The 18,964-nt window shown below is 41.3% G+C and overlaps 1 protein-coding gene across 1 annotated transcript in view; it reads right to left on the bottom strand.

The window, feature by feature from the left end:
• Positions 1–455: 455 nt before the first annotated feature.
• Positions 456–18,964, bottom strand: part of snap91a (synaptosome associated protein 91a) — a gene marked incomplete at its 3' end in the record, with an annotated part of 34,983 nt that continues 16,474 nt past the window's right edge. Inside the window, exons 2-9 of the mRNA XM_079275059.1 lie at positions 12,010–12,152; positions 10,992–11,067; positions 7,681–7,783; positions 7,097–7,190; positions 6,516–6,627; positions 4,085–4,191; positions 3,961–4,002; positions 456–521 (exon numbers count right to left, since the gene is read on the bottom strand). Of these exons, the coding sequence (XP_079131185.1) occupies positions 456–521; positions 3,961–4,002; positions 4,085–4,191; positions 6,516–6,627; positions 7,097–7,190; positions 7,681–7,783; positions 10,992–11,067; positions 12,010–12,152 (743 nt within the window). The remainder of the gene's footprint in view (positions 522–3,960; positions 4,003–4,084; positions 4,192–6,515; positions 6,628–7,096; positions 7,191–7,680; positions 7,784–10,991; positions 11,068–12,009; positions 12,153–18,964) is intronic.

The following is an 18,964-nucleotide window of genomic DNA, read 5'->3' as shown; positions in this document are numbered from 1 at the left end:
TTCTATAGAAAAGCTTCCTGAGCAAGATTATAGTCGTTTGCTCAGATGTCATTTCTATAGACTCACTGAAAACTGTAGAACTAAAAAGTATTTGTCGATACATACAATGGTATGAATATTATTTATGTCCTTTTCTCGTTGACAGAGAATACTTACTTATCCTCTCTGAGTTGAGTAAAGACAGAGGAAATGAAACGTTAGAGAAGTAACAGGGAATAGAGAGAAAATAACAAATAGAGTAGTCACCGCAGTAACACAAAGATGAAACCGTCAACTAACCCAGGTGCATGTTGGACTGCCAAGCTAACCTGAGCCAAAATCACGACAGATAATGTCTTTCAGCATGGCAAGAAGCATTCCACTGTATAATTACGGGATTATTGAAGCTTCAGCTCTGTGTTACTGCTGGTAAACGGTTATAACAGGAAACAGCTTGCAGATATGTATCGAGCTACTTACGGCTTCTTCCCCTCCAGCGTGTTAAGGTGGGTCTCCAGGGACTCCAGAAGACTTTCTGGGGCCTGTAGAATAATAAACAGGGGATGATACAACAGGGACGGTACAAGTTGGGATTGTTCAGAGAGAGCTCACAACACTGATTACACAAGAATAGACAGTAGACCACACAATCAAATAGAAACGCTGAAGAACTGGGTCATGAGTTGATTGGCTATGCCTCCTCTTGGAATCAGAGTAACCTATGCTGCACCTTTATCATACGGAAAGCTCGTGAATCGACATCGACTTAACAGCACTGACTCATAGACACCGACTCTATTCTCCAAGTCTCTCTGAACGTTAGTCCGTCACTGGGTTCAGATGCTAGACGCATTGCTATTTTCGGTGTACATGCTACCTCTCGGGTGAAAGTATCTTAAATTGTGATTTCAACTTTAACTGTTATGATAGATGGTACTACAGTAAAATCTATGCGCCAAATGTAGAGCAACTGCTTTGTAATTGCAAAACTTGATGCAGGATTGTTTGCAGTACAAACAACTGATGCTTTCCGAATTGCCAGTTTGATTTGGGCCTTAAATTCATTAGTTGAAAATCTTTACCTGCACAATATTGCAAGTAAACACTATATTATTTAACAGTTTTACGTTTATACGCTTCTGTGACGAATGGCAACATAAACAAACCTTCAGAAGCCCAGACCAGGGCTTTTGGGTATCGATATTTTTTGAGTACCAACCAAATGTGTCCGTGGCATTGAGTATCCAAAATTCAAGTGGGGGATTAAACGGGGTACAAATGACCATAAAAGAGCAGCAGAAAAGAAAACAGAATACGGCTTAATCTCAATGCTTATAGAGAGAACAATGTTCCAGCCAGTCACGATGCAAAGCTGAATGCTAAATGGGACATTATCACCTCCTGACATGCAGTAAAAAGGATAGTTCAACATCCATAGGCTTATTAAGAGAGGTCAAATCTAAAACAGTCACTAATTCACTTTCCTTAATACCATGCTCCTTTACTTGGATCGATCCATTTAAAGCTGTCTAGTCTATTATCCCTAAAACATTGAGAGACTAACGACGCAGAGAGGCTGATCTTTTTTTTTTTTGTCTTGGCACTGAATAGGATGGGAAGACCATTTATCATCCAGGGACATTAAAGTGTCTGTCCTCACCAGCAAGAACCAACAAGGCTGTTCTGCAGACATAGGATGGATAGAACAGCTCTATTACTGGAACTCTACAGGTGAATCTGTAGCTGCTAATGTATACTGTACATTGCTGAATCATCATTCATCATCATTTGCAGAGTGTTTCCTACATCTGCTCACTCAAGTGTACATGCCATAACACTTTTATAAAGCCAGTCGGATGGTAACATTATCTTGTTTGTGCTGTTGTACATCCTCCGGGAGGGGATAAGAGTAGAAAACGTTGGCTGAGAATGAGATTAATTCACTGTAGTTTGACAGATCTGGGAGATTGATAGAGTTTGCTCTCCCGGACGCATTAATCAAACTTTATCTCCCGTACAGTATCTCGTATCTAAAGATATATAGGGTTAGGGTTGTGAAGATCAATGATGTTATCCTGCTGAATTCATGATGTTTCATTTATGAATATCACTTGAAACACTGGTGCATATTGGTTCGTAAGAAAAATGGTATCATCATTCAGATAGGGTCACTGACCTGGTATTCGTCATGCTATTACAGAGACATTTTTACCGTTAACCGGCTCAGCTTAATGCTAAAATCCAACCAACATGTCAATGGCATGATGTGCCTTTCTAGCGGAAGAATTTATGATGGAAACATTTAGCTATTAACAGTGTCATGAACTGCTAAAAGAAAATTGTATTCCAATAAAGACATCAAGAGTATTTCCTACTAATATTGATAAGGCTAAAAAAAAAGAAGCAGAAATTACAAAATGTCTAGGCAGAGACACTACAGCAGAATGCAAAGTAGCTGCGAGACATTAAAACAGACAATAACATTTAAAAAACCTTTTCAGGAAAACATTTTATCCGTAAAGTTAATATGAAGTTACTGCTAGCAGTGGATTAGCTTCGCAAACAGTACCATTAACACTTGGACTCACTAGATCAGTAAAGAATGAGTCCAGCACATAACTCCCCATACAACCACAAATACTTGTTTTCACGTTTACATTTTGTTCAGCAAACAAGATATAACATGTTAGTTTGTGAGTTTTGACGGAACCAGGCTAGCCATTTCCCTCTGTTTTTGGTGCTAAGCTACCTATTGGCTTTAGCTTAATATAGTTATCATACATACACATGAGTGGTATCAATATTCTCAGCTAATTCTGGGCAAGAAAACACACACACGCATGTTTACAAAAATGTCCAAACCATATCTATATGTTGGCCACAAATCCAGTCTGCTAACACAATACAGGTGCGTAGCTTTGACTCAAGCTAATCTGGCAACTCAAGCAAGTTGCTCAAGCAGGTTTTACCAAAATCCAGTGTCATGAATTGATGAATTTGATCGGTTCAGGAGATCCAACAATCCATCTCTATTTCAAGTACTCTACAATGCAAGTGTCATACATTCTGTTTTAAACTGTTAGCTCTCTGCGGCCCAACAAGCCTGAGTTTAATCAGACAGCATTTCAGCATGCTTTTCATGCAAGTCATCCATACTGCCATGTCACCTTTCTATAGACGTTAGTTATAGCTATAGAGTTTCCACAGCAGAACACAGTTTAGACGCCTGGGACTCATTCAGGAACCAACAGGACAAATTAGCTTTCTCATTCTGGGAATCACTTATATTTAATGACCCAAAATTTAGGAAACACAAAAAGTTAAAAATAACCTTTACAGTGACTCTATAGCTGTTATGGAAACTCTTCAGCACAACTTGAGGATAACAATCTGTTAGTTGATGAACTAAAACTATGTTTGGCTTGGAGATTGAGCAGCGGAAAACAGCCGCCTCAGCAGCATTGCTCAGCATATCGCAGCTTATCCAATAGGCGCTTTCAGTCGCATCGTCCCACTTCATCGGAGTGCCCGATGTCTGTCTGCTGGGTGTGCACTCGCTGTGCAGTGTGCTTCAACTCAGTGCACTCAAAGAGAGTTTAACATGTTGGCCTTCCCTAAGCTGTTTGCTCCCCAAAGCTATAGCTCTGTGCTCACTACTCACACTCTCAGTCTGAATGATCAAGCTGCACCTCTGGAAGTGAAAAGAGAAGGAGGGCACAGGGGCCGTCAATCACCACAACAACCGCAGCTCATTGGTTGCACGGAGAATGGAAGTGCACACTTTGGGCACAGTTTGGATATGTCTCCTTTAGTGAATGTCACGGATATTGTTATCAATAATGGTGACCATACCAGGAGAAAAAAAACAGATGACATTCACACGACCTGCGGCATGTAGCCTTAAAAAAAAAACTGAAGTATCCAGGAATAACAATTCACTGAAAAGAATTAAATGTGAGGAAAAGCCTGAGTCGATCTTACCTGAGTGAGTTCCGGTATGTCATTTTTGTCTATTCCCACTTGCTGTAAAAGAAGAGAGTGACATTTCAGTGCAACAGTTACCAAACAGCACAAGATTCAGCTGCTATTCAGTAATATAGGCCACCTCAGCAATTTTGAAGAATTCTGAAACCCGAGTCATTCGTGTCAGGAATCTTTTGTAGATCTCCAGCCCGTCTTTACACTGGCTTCTCTTCATCTGGAAAAACTTTTCTGGAAAACAGAGAAATGTCAAGTGTGAGTCGTTAAATTAAGGAATAAGTCTGGGGCTGTTCAATGTTTGTTCTTTCTGTCAACAAATCCCCTGAAACGTCCAAACCCAACACCGAATTGATCCTAATAACGCGCATTTTCTGTGTAGCCGAAGCCTGATATATCTTATTCCTCTGTGCCAGGGATTCCCAAAGTGGGGTGCGCGCACCCCTGGGGGTGCGCGAGCTGCCTCTAGGGGGTGCGCGAGAGGAAAAGTGTAATGGCGGTCTGATGGTGTAATAATATTAAATATTAAAAAAAAATGTAATTTTAATTTAAAAACTGTCAGGTGGGACATCTGAAGCTATCAGTCATAAAAGAGGAGAGGGACAGAGAGAGAGAGAGGAATCGGAGGCGAGGGGAACGGAGAGGTGCGTGGGGAGAGACCGGGAGAAGAAATCGAGTCAGAGGAAGATGAGACGGAGGAAGGAGGAAGGGATTGCACAGACAAATCGGGAGCACATCGGCCCATCGCGGAGTCAAGGTGAAAAAGAGGAAACGAGAGTGAGCATCAGACTGGGAAAAAAAGAGGAAATATGATGAAAAGTATGTGTGTCTGGGCTTCACTTGGATTGGCAACGCAGATTCCCCAAAGCCACAGTGCGTGGTGTGCAGCGAGGTTCTGGCTAACAGTCTGAAGCTCTTATTTACGTCGCCACCTGAACACCAAGCATGCCAGTGCAAGTCAAAAGCCCCTTACATTCTTTATATCCAAATTGGAGGAGTTACAAAACAGACAAAACAACTGCAGTCTCATTCATGTGTTGGTCTATAAATGACGCACTACGGGCTTCATATCTGGTTACAGAATAGCGAGAAAGGGGCTACCGCACACAATCACTGAAGACGTGAGCTTGCCAGCTGCCAGAGAGATGGTGGAATGTATGATTGGGGAGAAAGAAGCAAACAAGTTGGACATGATCCCGGTGTCCAACAACACTGTGTCGCTGCATCGATGCTTTGTCCGAAGACATCCTGGCTGCATTAGTCGCTCATTAATTGTAAATTAAATGTGATAATCTGCCTCTGAGCCTGTGCGTGTGTCCTCACATCCGTATTGCTCTTTAAAAGTGACGCCTTGTGTCACTGAAAGTTATTGAAACTTTGTTGCAGTGTTTCAGGGCGTTTTCACACCTTCAGTTCGTTTGCTTTGTTGCAGTTGCTCCTTTGTTCGGTTTGTGTTCACACTGCAACATTTAACAGCGGACTAAATCTTGTAAACAAATGCCACGCGCGAGCAAACTGTTCTCTCATTGGTCCGATTCTTATGCGGCTATGAAGGCTTAAAAGGCTCTGTTGCGTCTTTTTTTTTTTTTTTTTTTAATGGGGGGGGGGGGGGGGGGGGGGTGCGCGAACCCGGTCGGGATGTAGAAGGGGGTGCGCGGCCTAAAAAGTTTGGGAACCGCTGCTCTGTGCCATAGAGCGCCGTTGTTTTCCACAAACTATTGAGCCACACTGTTGCACTGGGCGACATGTTCATGACTTTAATACTACAAACACACACACTGTAGGTCATTTTGAGTTGGTCCCACATACAGTGTTCTGCTGCTGTAAATACTCACTACAGCACCAGTTGAGTAACGTTCTAATACAGAGCTCAGCTGTTTTAGACAATTACTTTGAAATCCTTTTTGCTATCTTCATGTTTTTGTGACCCATCTTTTAAAGATTTTCATCTGTACTGCAATAAATGACCTGGAGCTAAGTGCAACAGACAGGTTAAGTACTTTGGAAAGTATTGAGGGATGTACTACACATTGATAGTTTGTTTCCCCCAGTATCATTTAAATAATCCAGTGATAATGTTTTTAAAAATTGCGATACCAGCAACAATACCGTACCCTTAAAGTAATACCGACACCAATAGAGTACTTCGTTTAATATCTTTTTTCTCTAATTCATTCGATACCCATCATGAATGGAAGCATTCAGCTGCATACTAAGCCGCTACCATCACCACATGTGCAGTATTTTTACCAGACACCACAGTGTAGCATAGCCGTACTTTTGAACGTTTTGGTGACATGTGGGCATGCTGAACTACCAACTCAAATACACAGCAGCACACTCCTTTAGCTCCACTTCACCACACCACAGTCGCTGTGGGCCGCAGCTGCAGCTGCGGTATTGAGCCAATCACTCGACACATGAAATTGAAGAACACATGTGGTGATTGGCTGCCAGCAAAACCATACAAATTGTCTTTTTCTGGATGCAAAAAGGATAGATTGCAGGCATCATATATCCGGAGAAGGTTCCAGCCCTGAAGAGGAGTGATTCCTTACCGAGCAGGTTAATGATGCCATCATTGTAGCAGGCATATAACTTTATCAGATCTTTGAAGAGGAGGAGAAAGCAGGCATTTATCACCCCATTGGTCAGTTCCTGTGCATGCACCTACGGACAGAAATAAAAGGCAGGAGGAACAGCGCGATTAGGATTTTGAAGATGAACAGATGGAACGCAAAATAGCTTTTAAATGAGAACGAGCTTAAAAGAAAGCTGTCTTTAATTTAAAAAAAGACAATGACATTTTAGCAGAGGCAGATAATGTTAGGTTAATACTGATTTAATGTATAAGAACAGTTTGATTATATAGTCCTTCTATTTTGGTGTATTGGAGGTATACAGAATACAGAATTGTGGATTACACAGTGAGGAATAAGAAGGTGGAAATCCACCTCATTTATGCACGTGTTTGTTTCAATGACAGAAGACATAATTAACCCTGTGAGAATGGTCGTCAATGTGAAAGCGGGCTATAATTGGCATATCTTCATAGATGCTTTTTTCTCCACTTTGATTATCCCTCGGCAAATTCATAACCTTGCGTAGTGACTTTGTTCCCTAATAGCGAGTCACTCACTTCGAAATCCAGCAGCGCATCGATCTGGCTCTGCAGGGTGGGCATTCCTTTCAACAGCTTCTCCACTGACATGGTCCTCATCACTCCGTCGGCTCTGAGACCGGAGGGAGACGGAAAGAAATAGCACGTGTGTGAATTGAGCAGCAGCTCTCAAGACAAAAAAGACTCAGGCTCATATACTGTCTGTCTGGCAATACATAGAATACCTGTGTATACCTGCCACACATCCTGTATTATCCACCACCGTGCCTGATCTCTATTCTAAAGTTTGCAGTTACATTTTTCAGTGTCGGCTTATGTAGCCAGAGGGACCTTGTGTCTGCCAGCTAAACAGAGCCGTCCACTCTGCGAGCAAGAGCAATAACCCACTCTGTATTCACCTCTGCACTCAGTGCACGCAGTGTCCATTGAGTCCATCCCACGCACTAATGGGACCCCAGTGGGATGTGTGTTATTCTGATAGATGTGGAGGGCAAGTAAGATGGGGGCATGTTCAGGTCCCGGGTAAACTAACAAAGTAAAAAATCAATAATAATGCTGAAATAGTCATGCAGCGCGGTGCCGTGAGAAATGAGAAACGGTACCCTTTCTTGACCCGGCCAAAGTCGAAAGCCATCTGTCTGTAGGCGAAGGCCTTCTCGTTGAGATAGCGGCTGTAGCGCCTGATGAATGTGGACATGTCGTAGCCTGAGGAAGAAACACAGGAACAGTCTCCACTGTCAATTCAGTGCCGGGGTTTAGTGGGCTCTTAAAAAGGCTTACAAAAAAGTCATCCAAAAAAAAAGATGGTAAAGAGTCTTTCGCGTTTAGAGGTGCAAACACTCTACCTGTGATAAATATATGGGAGATAAAATGTAATAAGTCATCTCTTCAACATTTTGGACAATCTGCTTACTTATTTTTTGTTCCTGAGAGCTACATGAGAAGATTGACGCCACACTCTTGTCTGTACGCTAAGCATGGCGCTAAAGCTAGGCACTGATTAGCTTAGCATAAATATTTGAATTAGGGGGAAAAAATGCATTTACTATCATCTCTAAAACTTGGTTCTGGTACTTAAAGTGTACCAAAACCAAGGCACATCAAATTATAGAATCAGGCTATAGCTGTTTGCAAGTGCTTCCAGTCTTCATGCAAAGCTAAGCTAAGCTAAGCAAATTGCCTGGCTGTAACTTCATATTTAACAGACATATATGAGAGTGGCAGCAATCCTTATCTAACTTTCTTGTCTGTATGCTAAATATGAAGCCAGAGCCATGAGTCTGTTAGCTTAGCTTGAAGACTGGAGGCACAAGGAGACGGCTAGCAAGGCACTGTTGAAAAACAAACAGTGCTGTATAGTAACGAAGTAGAAATACTTCGTTACTGTACTTAAGTTGTTTTTTTGGATATCTGTACTTTACTTTACTATTTATATTTCTGTTGACTTTTACTTTTACTTCACTACATTTTGCAAAGAAAACTGATACTTTTACTCCGATACATTTCCCCTGAACCCTTCGTTACTCGCTACAAAATCAAATCTATCTTTAGAAACAAAATGAATCCTGAGAGCAGCGTCGGGGACTGTGGTGGAACACAGACTGCAAGCAAGCAGGTTTGGTGAATCAGTGGTCCTAGCAGCAAGTTAAATCATTGGTTTATCACGTTAATGCGCAATTGCAAACAAGTGCTCTCAAAGCCGCCGCGTTTTGATTCCCAGTGATGCCCAGGATGCTACATGCTATAGCTAGCGGGCGACTACATGAGTAGAATTCCACACAGGACGGGTGGGATGAGGAGAGGTGGATGGGTCAAACAAACACTGGTGTTTCCTCCAGGAGGCCGCAGTTTGTGCCGTGTGTGAAACGAGAAGCCAATGTTGATTTATTTGTGACGTGACTTCCGTACTTAAGCAACGCCACTTCCGTAGATATTTTAACGCAAACCACGATCTTTTCCTAAACATAACAAAGTAGTTTCATCGCCTAAACCTTAGTTGTTTCCTGTGAAGATGGAAGTTTATTTTGAAAAGACACTATGCATGTAACAAGCCAAAACAGACTCATGTTGCTGGACTTTTGCAAGAAAAACGCACGAAAAATGAGAAGTAACTTTTCGTAAGATATCAATAAAACGGGTATGAATTTATAACATTGTATAAAGAACGACATGAGAAGATCAATCTCATGTCTGTAAGTTAAATCAGCTACAATCACTCTTTTAAAGTGATTAGTGACTCGTCTAAAACATTTAAAAAAGGAATAACTTCAATGGAATCATTCTATACACTGTAGCTTCTTTACATTCTAATTGAATGTGAAGAAGTTACATTCTAATACAATGTATTCTTTACATGCCATTAGAATGTAAAGAATACATTCTAATACAATGTAACTTCTTTACATTCCATTAGAATGTAAAGAATACATTCTAATACAATGTAACTTCTTTACATTCCATTCGAATGTAAAGAATACATTCTAATACAATGTAACTTCTTTACATTCTAATACAATGTAACTTCTTTACATTCTAATAGAATTGTATTCTGAAGATGAACAGGACATTTTTCAGTTTCAAGTAATGACTGGGTTGTTACTTTCGGTGCTGCTTTAGTGTTGCTCATGTTTTGATATTTGAGTCATGTTGTGGATGATCAGATGGAGTTATGATGGTAGCAGTCGCCCAATTGCAGATTCAGCTTGAGCAAAACCTTTGTCTATTGTGTTCAAATCAGGCCCATAGGAGTTTACAAGGCAGGTGTCCTTTCTCTAAACACTGACCTGATGCATCAAGTGGATATTTTTTGCTGAACATAACATTATGCATTGGCCCTCTACATCCTCTCGTCGGAATGAGCAGACTTATAAACGCACTGTTACAACTCCTTCATAGTGTCATATTGCTTTTCGGAGAATTATGATGATAAGTTCATAGTAGATGCAAAAGTATACTTATGTACAATATATTATGTTGAACATTGTTGCTCCTGGATGGATCACAGCAACCCAATTATGTTCAACACAGCTCCATGTCCTTGGTCATGGTGGCACAGCGCTTAAAAGAATAAACTTCAAAATTCTCAAAATTCTGACCCTTTGCTTTTTTATTAACAGCATTTACTTTTACTTTTACTTTCAATACTTAAGTACATTGAATATCAGAAAATTACTTTTGATACTTAAGTACAATAAATATCAGATACTTTAAGACTTTTACTCAAGTAGTATTCTAATAGGTGACTTTTACTTTTACTGGAGTCATTTTCCAGTAAGGTATCTTTACTTTTACTCAAGTATGGCTTTTGGGTACTTCATACACCACTGAAAACAAAGATCTGTAAAGCTTTAGAGATGATGGTAGTAAGAGGTATCTTCTCGTCTATCGCTTGGCAAGAAGGCAAATAAGTGTTATTTTTCCCAAAACGTTGAACTATGCTTCAACAATAAGGAGGACTTTAGCCCATGCTTAGATTGATACTGAAGTGTTAATTGTAATCCGGATTATGTAGTCTATAAAATGTCTAAAAAATGTACAATTTGGCTTCCTAAACTCTGCTGATACTCCATTCACCCTAGATAACTAAATGTCCGTGACAACAGACTGTGAGCCCAGTGTTTATCACCATGGAGATGGGTATAATTAAGGGGGAGCAGGGGATTAGGGGAGCAGGAACTGAGGGATGGATAGAGGAGTGATTAGGCTGGTTATAACATTCAAGCTCCTTCTGCTGTCGCTTTTAAAACATGTGTTAAATGTATTAAATGTAAGTAGGAGAGGGAGAGTGGAACACAACACTACAAATGGGGAATTCATTGACAAAGGAAAGGTCAGAATGAAGGGTATGAATTAGGATTGAAAATGATGGAGGGCTGGGTAAGTCAAAGACAGGAAGGAAAGAAACAAAACCCACCGTGGGAGCCAGTTTTGTCCAGGAAGTTGCTGAGGTTGAACAAGCTGTTTCTAGATGCCAGGAACTGCAGGAATTTCTGCAGGAGAGAACAGAGGCAGAGGGTTTAGTTCTCCGCCGGGCACTAAATGACAAACGGGGAAATGGCTCCAATTTAGGCTGAGGCAAAACAATTGCTTAATTCGCATTCTCGATGAAACAGATTCAAGACGTCATGGTGTCTCACTGAAACACTGCCACGAATCTTTAATGGATAATACATATCGACCAAACTAAATTCAAAAATATACACACAGTTATGAATGAACACTACATATCCTAGCAGTCATGGCTTGTTATATTTTCATGGTCAAATTCAAACAGATGGCTCCATTTTAAATATAAAAAGGTTTGTTTGACGTTCACAGCCATCTCAAAGGGCTGTTCGGCGCGTTCAGCGCTAAACCTGTGAAAGTGCCTGCAGCAGAAAGTGGAATTAATATGAGAGGTGTGATTCTATACACGTCCTTTTGCATCAGTGATTAGGGAGGAATCCAGCATTAAAGGAGCAATGCTGTAGCCTTCGTGAGTGGGAGGGTGTGAATAATGAATTAGACACATGAAGGGGACCAGAGAACACGGCATAATAATATTACAAAACTCTGTCTGGAAATCACACTAACGAGAGTGCTGAGAATGAACCGATACAGCAGAGTCGTGGTCCATGAAACCAAAACTATGAGCTGAAAGACGCTAAAACGTCTGAGGGGGTTTTCAGAGTTGGTTGATAATTATCTGTGGGTTAATCTACATAAAATAACTCCATATATTTTTCGTATCAACTTGTTCCAGCTCTTATTTTAAAGCTATTGACAATTTCTTTTATGGATGCAGACATCCCATCATGGCGTAAAGTCCCTTGCTCAAGGGTATATAAATACTCACTCACTTCCCCTGACCGCATTTTACCAGACATTAAAACCAGCAACCAACAAAGGTACGTATTCAGGGTGTGTGTAATAACAGTGCATTGTCGCCTCACCTCGTTGCCAGTCACCATGAGGTGGTGTGTGGTGATCAGGGCCTTGAAAACCACCACCCAGCTGGCGTTGCCGACCCTCTCCATCAGCACGTCGGCCATCTGGGGGATGTTCACATTGGTCTCCTGGGTGGCCTGGATCAGGTCTGAGAAGCATCGAGGAGAGGAGAGACAGAAGGTCAGATGGTGGATATTAGCAGGGGACAGACTCGGCACCGGTACAGCGTGTGCTGAATCCCTTTTTTATTCAAGCAATGACAGCAGATGGGTGAACAAACAGGAGTCGATGCGGTGGTACTGGGTGTGGGCTTTGCTGCATTTCACAGCCGCACTCTCTCGCATCCTAATTTTCACTCGAGTGTTTCCCTGAGCAGTGTTTCCTCAAAAAAATGTAATGAGATATTTTCACGTGTAGTAAGGTGCTCATTTTTTGAAAGTTTACAAACATCTGACAGCTTTTGCAGATGTAAATGTCCATGTAAATGAGTTAATCCCTTGTATTTTGACATCAAATACATTTTTTGTAAGTAGCACACTTATTGCAAGCAGGAGGGGCTAGTTTCTATCAACAGAGTTGCCTCTGGAGGCTGCCGTTTTCCATCTCATTGAAATGTATTAAAATAAGTGCTTCACATTACACCACCATCGGCCGGCGTGAGTGAGTCACACTGACTACTGCTTCTCCCTGCAGTCAGTCATTGATACCTGCACAGGCAGAGGAAGAGTGGAATATTCCACAGCAGAGAAACTGTCGTGACCAAAAGGGGAGAAAGGATTGCAACGCGAATCACACTGTTGAATCAGAATCAGCCACACAGACAGACGGTGGTCGATGGAGTGGTGCAGAGATAGGAGCTGGTGTAATACGGCACCATCAGCAGATTATTGACTCTATAAATCCATGCATTTCATTCTATAATGATGAATGAAAGATAAAGGTAACATTGCTAATGAAACAATCTGCTAAAGTTACCTGCTCCATGTTGTCACAATACAAGTGTCCTGTCAAACGACCCCACAGAGATCTTTCACTTGACCCTGCAGTTCCCCTCGGCTCCTTTGAAGCCTTTTAGCATCTGTAAACTCATTGTTTTGGTTTTTACAGCCTTAACTGGTTCACCGCGCTCATCAGCGTAATACCCAACCACAGTAGGCAGCTGTTCTCAGTGAAAAGAAACCGATGAGCCCAGCAAATAACAGACAGACAAAGTTAGCAACTATGGTGAACATAGTGGAGCGTTTACCAGCTAATGAGACAGATATTTCCCTCAACAGTCAGTCGGAACCCAAAAAAACGCTAAAAGGAGAGCTAATATTGGACATGACTCTAAATATGATAATGCTGCTCCATGTCTGCTGGATATGTTTATTGACATATTATTTGGTGATATGTCATTAGGTCATAGTATGATCATTTATTACAGCTTGTTCTGCAGCCCATCTGTATTAATGCTTCTTTAATTTTAAAACATCAAGGATATGTGATGAAAATGGCTAATTGCCATTACTTGAACCACCTTTAAAATTGAATAATGTTACTATTAGTTGTTGTTTCTGCTCATGGAACACTAAGGAGAACAATCAACACTACACGACAACCATGATACATATACTCACATAGCACTGAGTAATTTAACTGCTAAGTTGACCAAGAGAACAAGAGGACCAAAGGCGGCAACCTCCGAGTCTGAGAAGTGAAGCCAATGTGTAAGTGCCTTAAACTTTGATTCTTTCTACCGGACATCAGGGGGCGACTCCTCTAGTTGCAGAAAGAAGTCAATTTCTATTGAAGTCTATGACAAAATGACTCTACTTCTCATTGATTTATTACCTCAGTAAACATCGTAAACATGAGTTGATGGTCTCAATCGCCAGTTTCAAGTCTTCTTCAACACAGCATGATGTTCATTTAAAAATAAAAATACGTCACAGGGACTACGTCCACTTCTTATTCACAGTCTGTGGCTAACACCTAATAAACGAGACCAATCTGTAGTTGTGTGTAGTATCAGCATCTGGCAGACGACAGTAAAGCCTTTGTGAAGACTTGTCTATTCACTGGCAGATAGACAAGCTGTCCTCCACGGTAAACCTCAGGGCATATCTCCAGAGACAGTTTGAGGAATGACAGGTGTCGGTGTGTCGTGATGGACAGAGAGGGACAGAAAATAAGACCGGCGTCATTTTAAACGCCTTGATTCAGCCGAGCAGGGCAGACGCAGGGCAACTTCTATGAAGCCCATGTGATTCATTGATGGTGTCATATCCATCCTGCATATTTACTGCCAGCAGACCGGCAGTCAGCTAAGAGATGTCTCGTGGATTTTCCTCCCTGTCTTAATATAGACTAAATGGCAGAACACCTCACACCTTAAACACTTTACACATGGCTCAATCTGTCACTCGTTAGAATGACATGGAGTAATATCTGGTTAGTTTGATTAAGTGCACTCAACTTATGAATGCATTGGACAAAAAACTGCATCGTGACAAAGCCAACAATCTTTAAAATCCTGACATCTGCCAAACATACCGTAAAGAGAAACATGGCACAGACAAAGCCACTACTAGCTACTACTACTATACTACTAACTTTGTTCTGCTTCAGAGGACAACATTATAGTACCATTTACCTGACAAAGAAATGTGGTTACGTTGCAGATTCAGATTAAAACATGATGCAATATTATTTATTAAACTTTCCAGCATTATGAATTGAAAGCTCAACAGAAGTTAAGGAGATTTAAATAGCCCACATTGTGCTGATAATGCCTCTCATTAAACTCTTGATGTACAAATTTGAATGCAGGACTTTTACTGTTCAGTATTTATAGTTTTATTATTAATAGTTTTACTTCAGGAAACAAGTTTTGAGTAGGCCTTCTTCTTCTAAAACTGCCTTTAACAATGTTCCAGTTAGAGAAAGTAAAGCAAAACGGAATTCCTCTGGGGCCCTCAAATCACTCAATCTGCCCCTGAATAACACAACCAAGTCTCTGTTACAGCAGAGCTTCCAAATAAGGCTATTATTTGCTTGTTTCGACATAATCACCACGGTCCTATTACGTAGAGCATGGATTTAATTCGTGGAGGTATCTTGCTGGCGGTAGTGTTATTAGTGTTATAAGTTATTATCAAGTCTTACAGCGGGGAAATAAAGTCTCACTCACGGGGGAAAACGACGGCTGTTCGGAGCGCGAGGTTGGTATGTGCTGTTTGTTTACATTCCATTCATTATTATTTCTAACCCTTGTTCGATTTTTCTAAATTTGTGTGTGCCTTTACTGAGCATTCATGACATGACAGGGGGACTCTATTTAGTATCAAATGCATCAAATACTGACCAATGATTTTCATACCAAAATGGTTGAATCATTTGTTATGTTTCCATTACCATGAATACATCCAGTCCAACAGCCCACGGTGGATGTGGTTGGAAAGGGACTGCGTGAATAGTCATGCCAAAAATGTATTCAAGGTCACTTTGCTTTGACCGCCATGCTACGTGTCTGCTCGGGCGTTTGCTTCCTCCATCATGCTTTCATCACGTGGTAATAATTGCTGTGCATGTAGTAAGGCAGCATGTACACACACACACAGACACACACACACGCACAAAGTGAGAGGGATAATCCCTACGGGCTGATGAGTCAGCAGCCTGCATCATCCTACGCTTTTCATCTCTCCGTCTCTGTCTGTCTCCTTCCCTGTCTGTCCATCTGTCCGTCTCACTCTCCGCCTGTCTCGCTCTATCTTTCCCACAGTGAGGGTAAGTGCTTTTGCCAGACTGTGAGACAAACTGTACAGTCACTATCATTTAAGATCTACATCGGTAGTTGACCTTAAATCTACTGTAGACCATGTCCTGATAAGAGAACAAAACGAAATTGAATGTACATGATGTACATTGAATGTACATGAGTGTACATGGGTACATGAGATTATAGCTGTAATTCGAGAGAAATTGCTTTTTTTTCTCTAATTATTTGCTGTTGCACTGCGCTTGTTAATCAATCAGGGGTTTCATGCTCAGACGTCGCTTTTCTTTGTCTGTTCAGCTATGGCAGCCATTGCCCCTCACGATTAACACTGCACACAGGAGGATCCTTTCGAGTGTTATGAACCCCATTGATAAAACATGTCATGAGGTCACTACTCTATGAATCGCTAACGCACCAAACGGTGAACTGATATCCGTTAGTTTGAAACGCGCTGGGTAAAATCTTGAAGAAAGAAGAAAAACAGTCTCTGTTCTGATTGAGATGCTGAACAGCAACTCAGCAGGATCTCCCGACTCACCCGTCTCTCCCCACCTTCTTATTCACCACCCTTCTTATTCATTATGTGTGAGCGTGAGTATGAAAAAGAGAGAGAGAGAGCAAGGCAGCTTGATATGTGGCTGTTCTCATGCGCTAGCACACACAGGGAGTCACGCTGACTAACAATTACAACACTTGCATGCTTGGATCGGTATTCTGTATGTTGCAACATACATAAAAATTGTATTGCCTGTCAGTACTGTATTATAGGAATAGTAAACTGATCTTGATGTGCGAAACCTTTCCCAAGCAAAGGAAAAATACCGCTCCCTTCTTAACATTGTAGAGTCAGGAGAGACAAATCTCAACCCTCCATATGTTCCAGGATTTGGTGATTCACTTAAAGCTTCACTCATCTGTGTTTTTATATTAACAACTAATGAAATGACTAAGTGTAATGTGACATCATTTGCTTTTAGTGATGAACCCACAGAGAATTAACCCCCAACTCTGCAGTTCCCCTCACACTTATAGAGCGCTTTCAGCTCATTCTTTCATTTTTTTACGACTCATTTCTTATTTTTTTACAGTTTTTTACAGTTTTGGTCTCACCAACATGTATTGCAGCAGCAGGCAGGACAAATCTGTAAAAACCCACTGTACGCTCCCTGCCAAGGACCAAATGGCAGAGAAAGTTAGCAACTAGCTGAACAAAGGAGCTTTCCACAGCTAGCATTTAGCACGCACAGCTAGCATTAAGGTGGAGACCAAAACAGAGCTAAAAGACTGAATGTTTGAACAGTCCAGACACACAACTCCAAATACAATACTAACATTACAGCAAGCAACCGTTTACAATGCTGCTTGCAGTAACCTCAATTTTGATATTGAAGTTAAGTTGAGTAAGAGACATTACTACGATTGGTGTAAACAAATAAAATAGTAGAGTTTCAATCGGCCTCTACGCTGCACTTCACAATGTAGGAGATTTACGGGTGTTAAAAACACGACAATATGACATGTTTGTGTCCTCAGTGACAGCACACAGAACACGTCCTTCATATAAAAGCCCGCAGAACTTTTTAGCTGTTGCGCAAGGTTATTCGCGCCATGAGGATTACAAGAGCCTCTACATGTTTTAACATTAGATTCTTATACACAGACGAATACACTCGCTCCAGCAAGAGGGCTTGCTCGTGCACACACACAAAAATCCTGCCCTGCTCTGATTTACAAGCACAGCACCTGAGCAGTCATTGTGCAGCGCAGCGAGCAAAGAGAGGGGAACCATTGGTTTGACGTGTTCACCTCATCTGCAGTGTGTGTGTGTGTGTGTGTGTGTGTGTGTGTGTGTGTGTGTGTGTGGTTGTAAAATGAGAGGGAGGAGATACAAGAGAAAAGGACACCTGTCTGAGAGGAAAGGCACTCGTTAACAGGCACACATGCAAACGTGTAGTGCACATCTACACAGAAAATAAAACAGACACTTGCACTCCACGCTTCAGAATGCAACCACCTAGTCAGCGCTCTGTTTGACACAATGCATGCACAACATGCAGCCTCATCCGTTTTGCATGAAATGCCCGGTGCAATTTTCCCAAACTGAAACGATACAGCACTACAAGCCGACACTGGGGGAGAGTCGCTGCATCAAAAGCAAGCAGCAATGAATAAATCCTCCAAAATATGTCCTATGTAGCCACAGTTTATCACACCACACCAGAACACTATTGTTTTACAACAACGATCAACAACACACACAGGAGTTGTATTCAAGTGACATATTTGTTCGTAAGAGTAAACATGGCCAGTGTGGGTTCGTGCTCTGCTTCTACTATTTCGATCTCTGGAGAGCAGCATCAGGGATACGGTGCCTTTTTTATGGTGTTTGTCTTGTAGCTGGGCGGCGAGGTATAAACTGTGCTGCTTATGTTTATTATGATGAAGGTGTTTGTCACTCGATGCAATCCTATAGCTTTTGTATGTGTTTTTAATTGCTTTCTGATTCGGTCTAGGGGAGAAGCACAGTATGAGACTGCTGATACGCAGACGGTACTTCTTAGTGAGACAGATTCATGCTTGGTTTTTGCTGTTTTTATCCTATTTACTGATAATAATAAAGAAAACATAAAATAATGCTGGACTTATCCTTTAACAAGACCTTAGACTTTCCCATGCTTATTGAATATGTCAAAGTACACCATAGCTGTATACTTTATAAAGATGAGACCAAAGTACGAGATGAAAAGTCATGCTGCTAGCATGGCTAAAAACACATTAACACTATTGCACATTTCTCATTTGTTTCTTCAATGAACGTGGGAACTGTAGTTTAGTTTGAGTCAATCCCACATGCACCGCCCTCACTGACTATTTTCCGCACCAGCCGATAATAGTCCACAACAAATGCACTCCTGTTGGAATTGATTTGACATTTGCAAGACAAATGCTGTGCACACACAGCTGTTTTAAGAAATGCTTTGGTCTTTTTTAAAAAGACATACTTGCGACCTGTTTTCAAAGATATCTTCAGTAGGAACCGATGGGTTCAGAGCCGAGTGCCAAAGACAGGGGAGAGAAAGCGGAATCTATTGATTGACTAATGCATTGTTGATTTTATTTATTGTTTCATTTGACAATAAGGAAATGATTGAATGATGCCAGACCTGTAAAGGCGTCCCTTCAGCAGGCTCACACAG

Source organism: Melanostigma gelatinosum, assembly GCF_949748355.1.
Source record: "Melanostigma gelatinosum genome assembly, chromosome: 9".
NCBI classification, from domain to species: domain Eukaryota; kingdom Metazoa; phylum Chordata; class Actinopteri; order Perciformes; family Zoarcidae; genus Melanostigma; species Melanostigma gelatinosum.
This window is presented reverse-complemented; position numbering and strand designations above follow the sequence as displayed.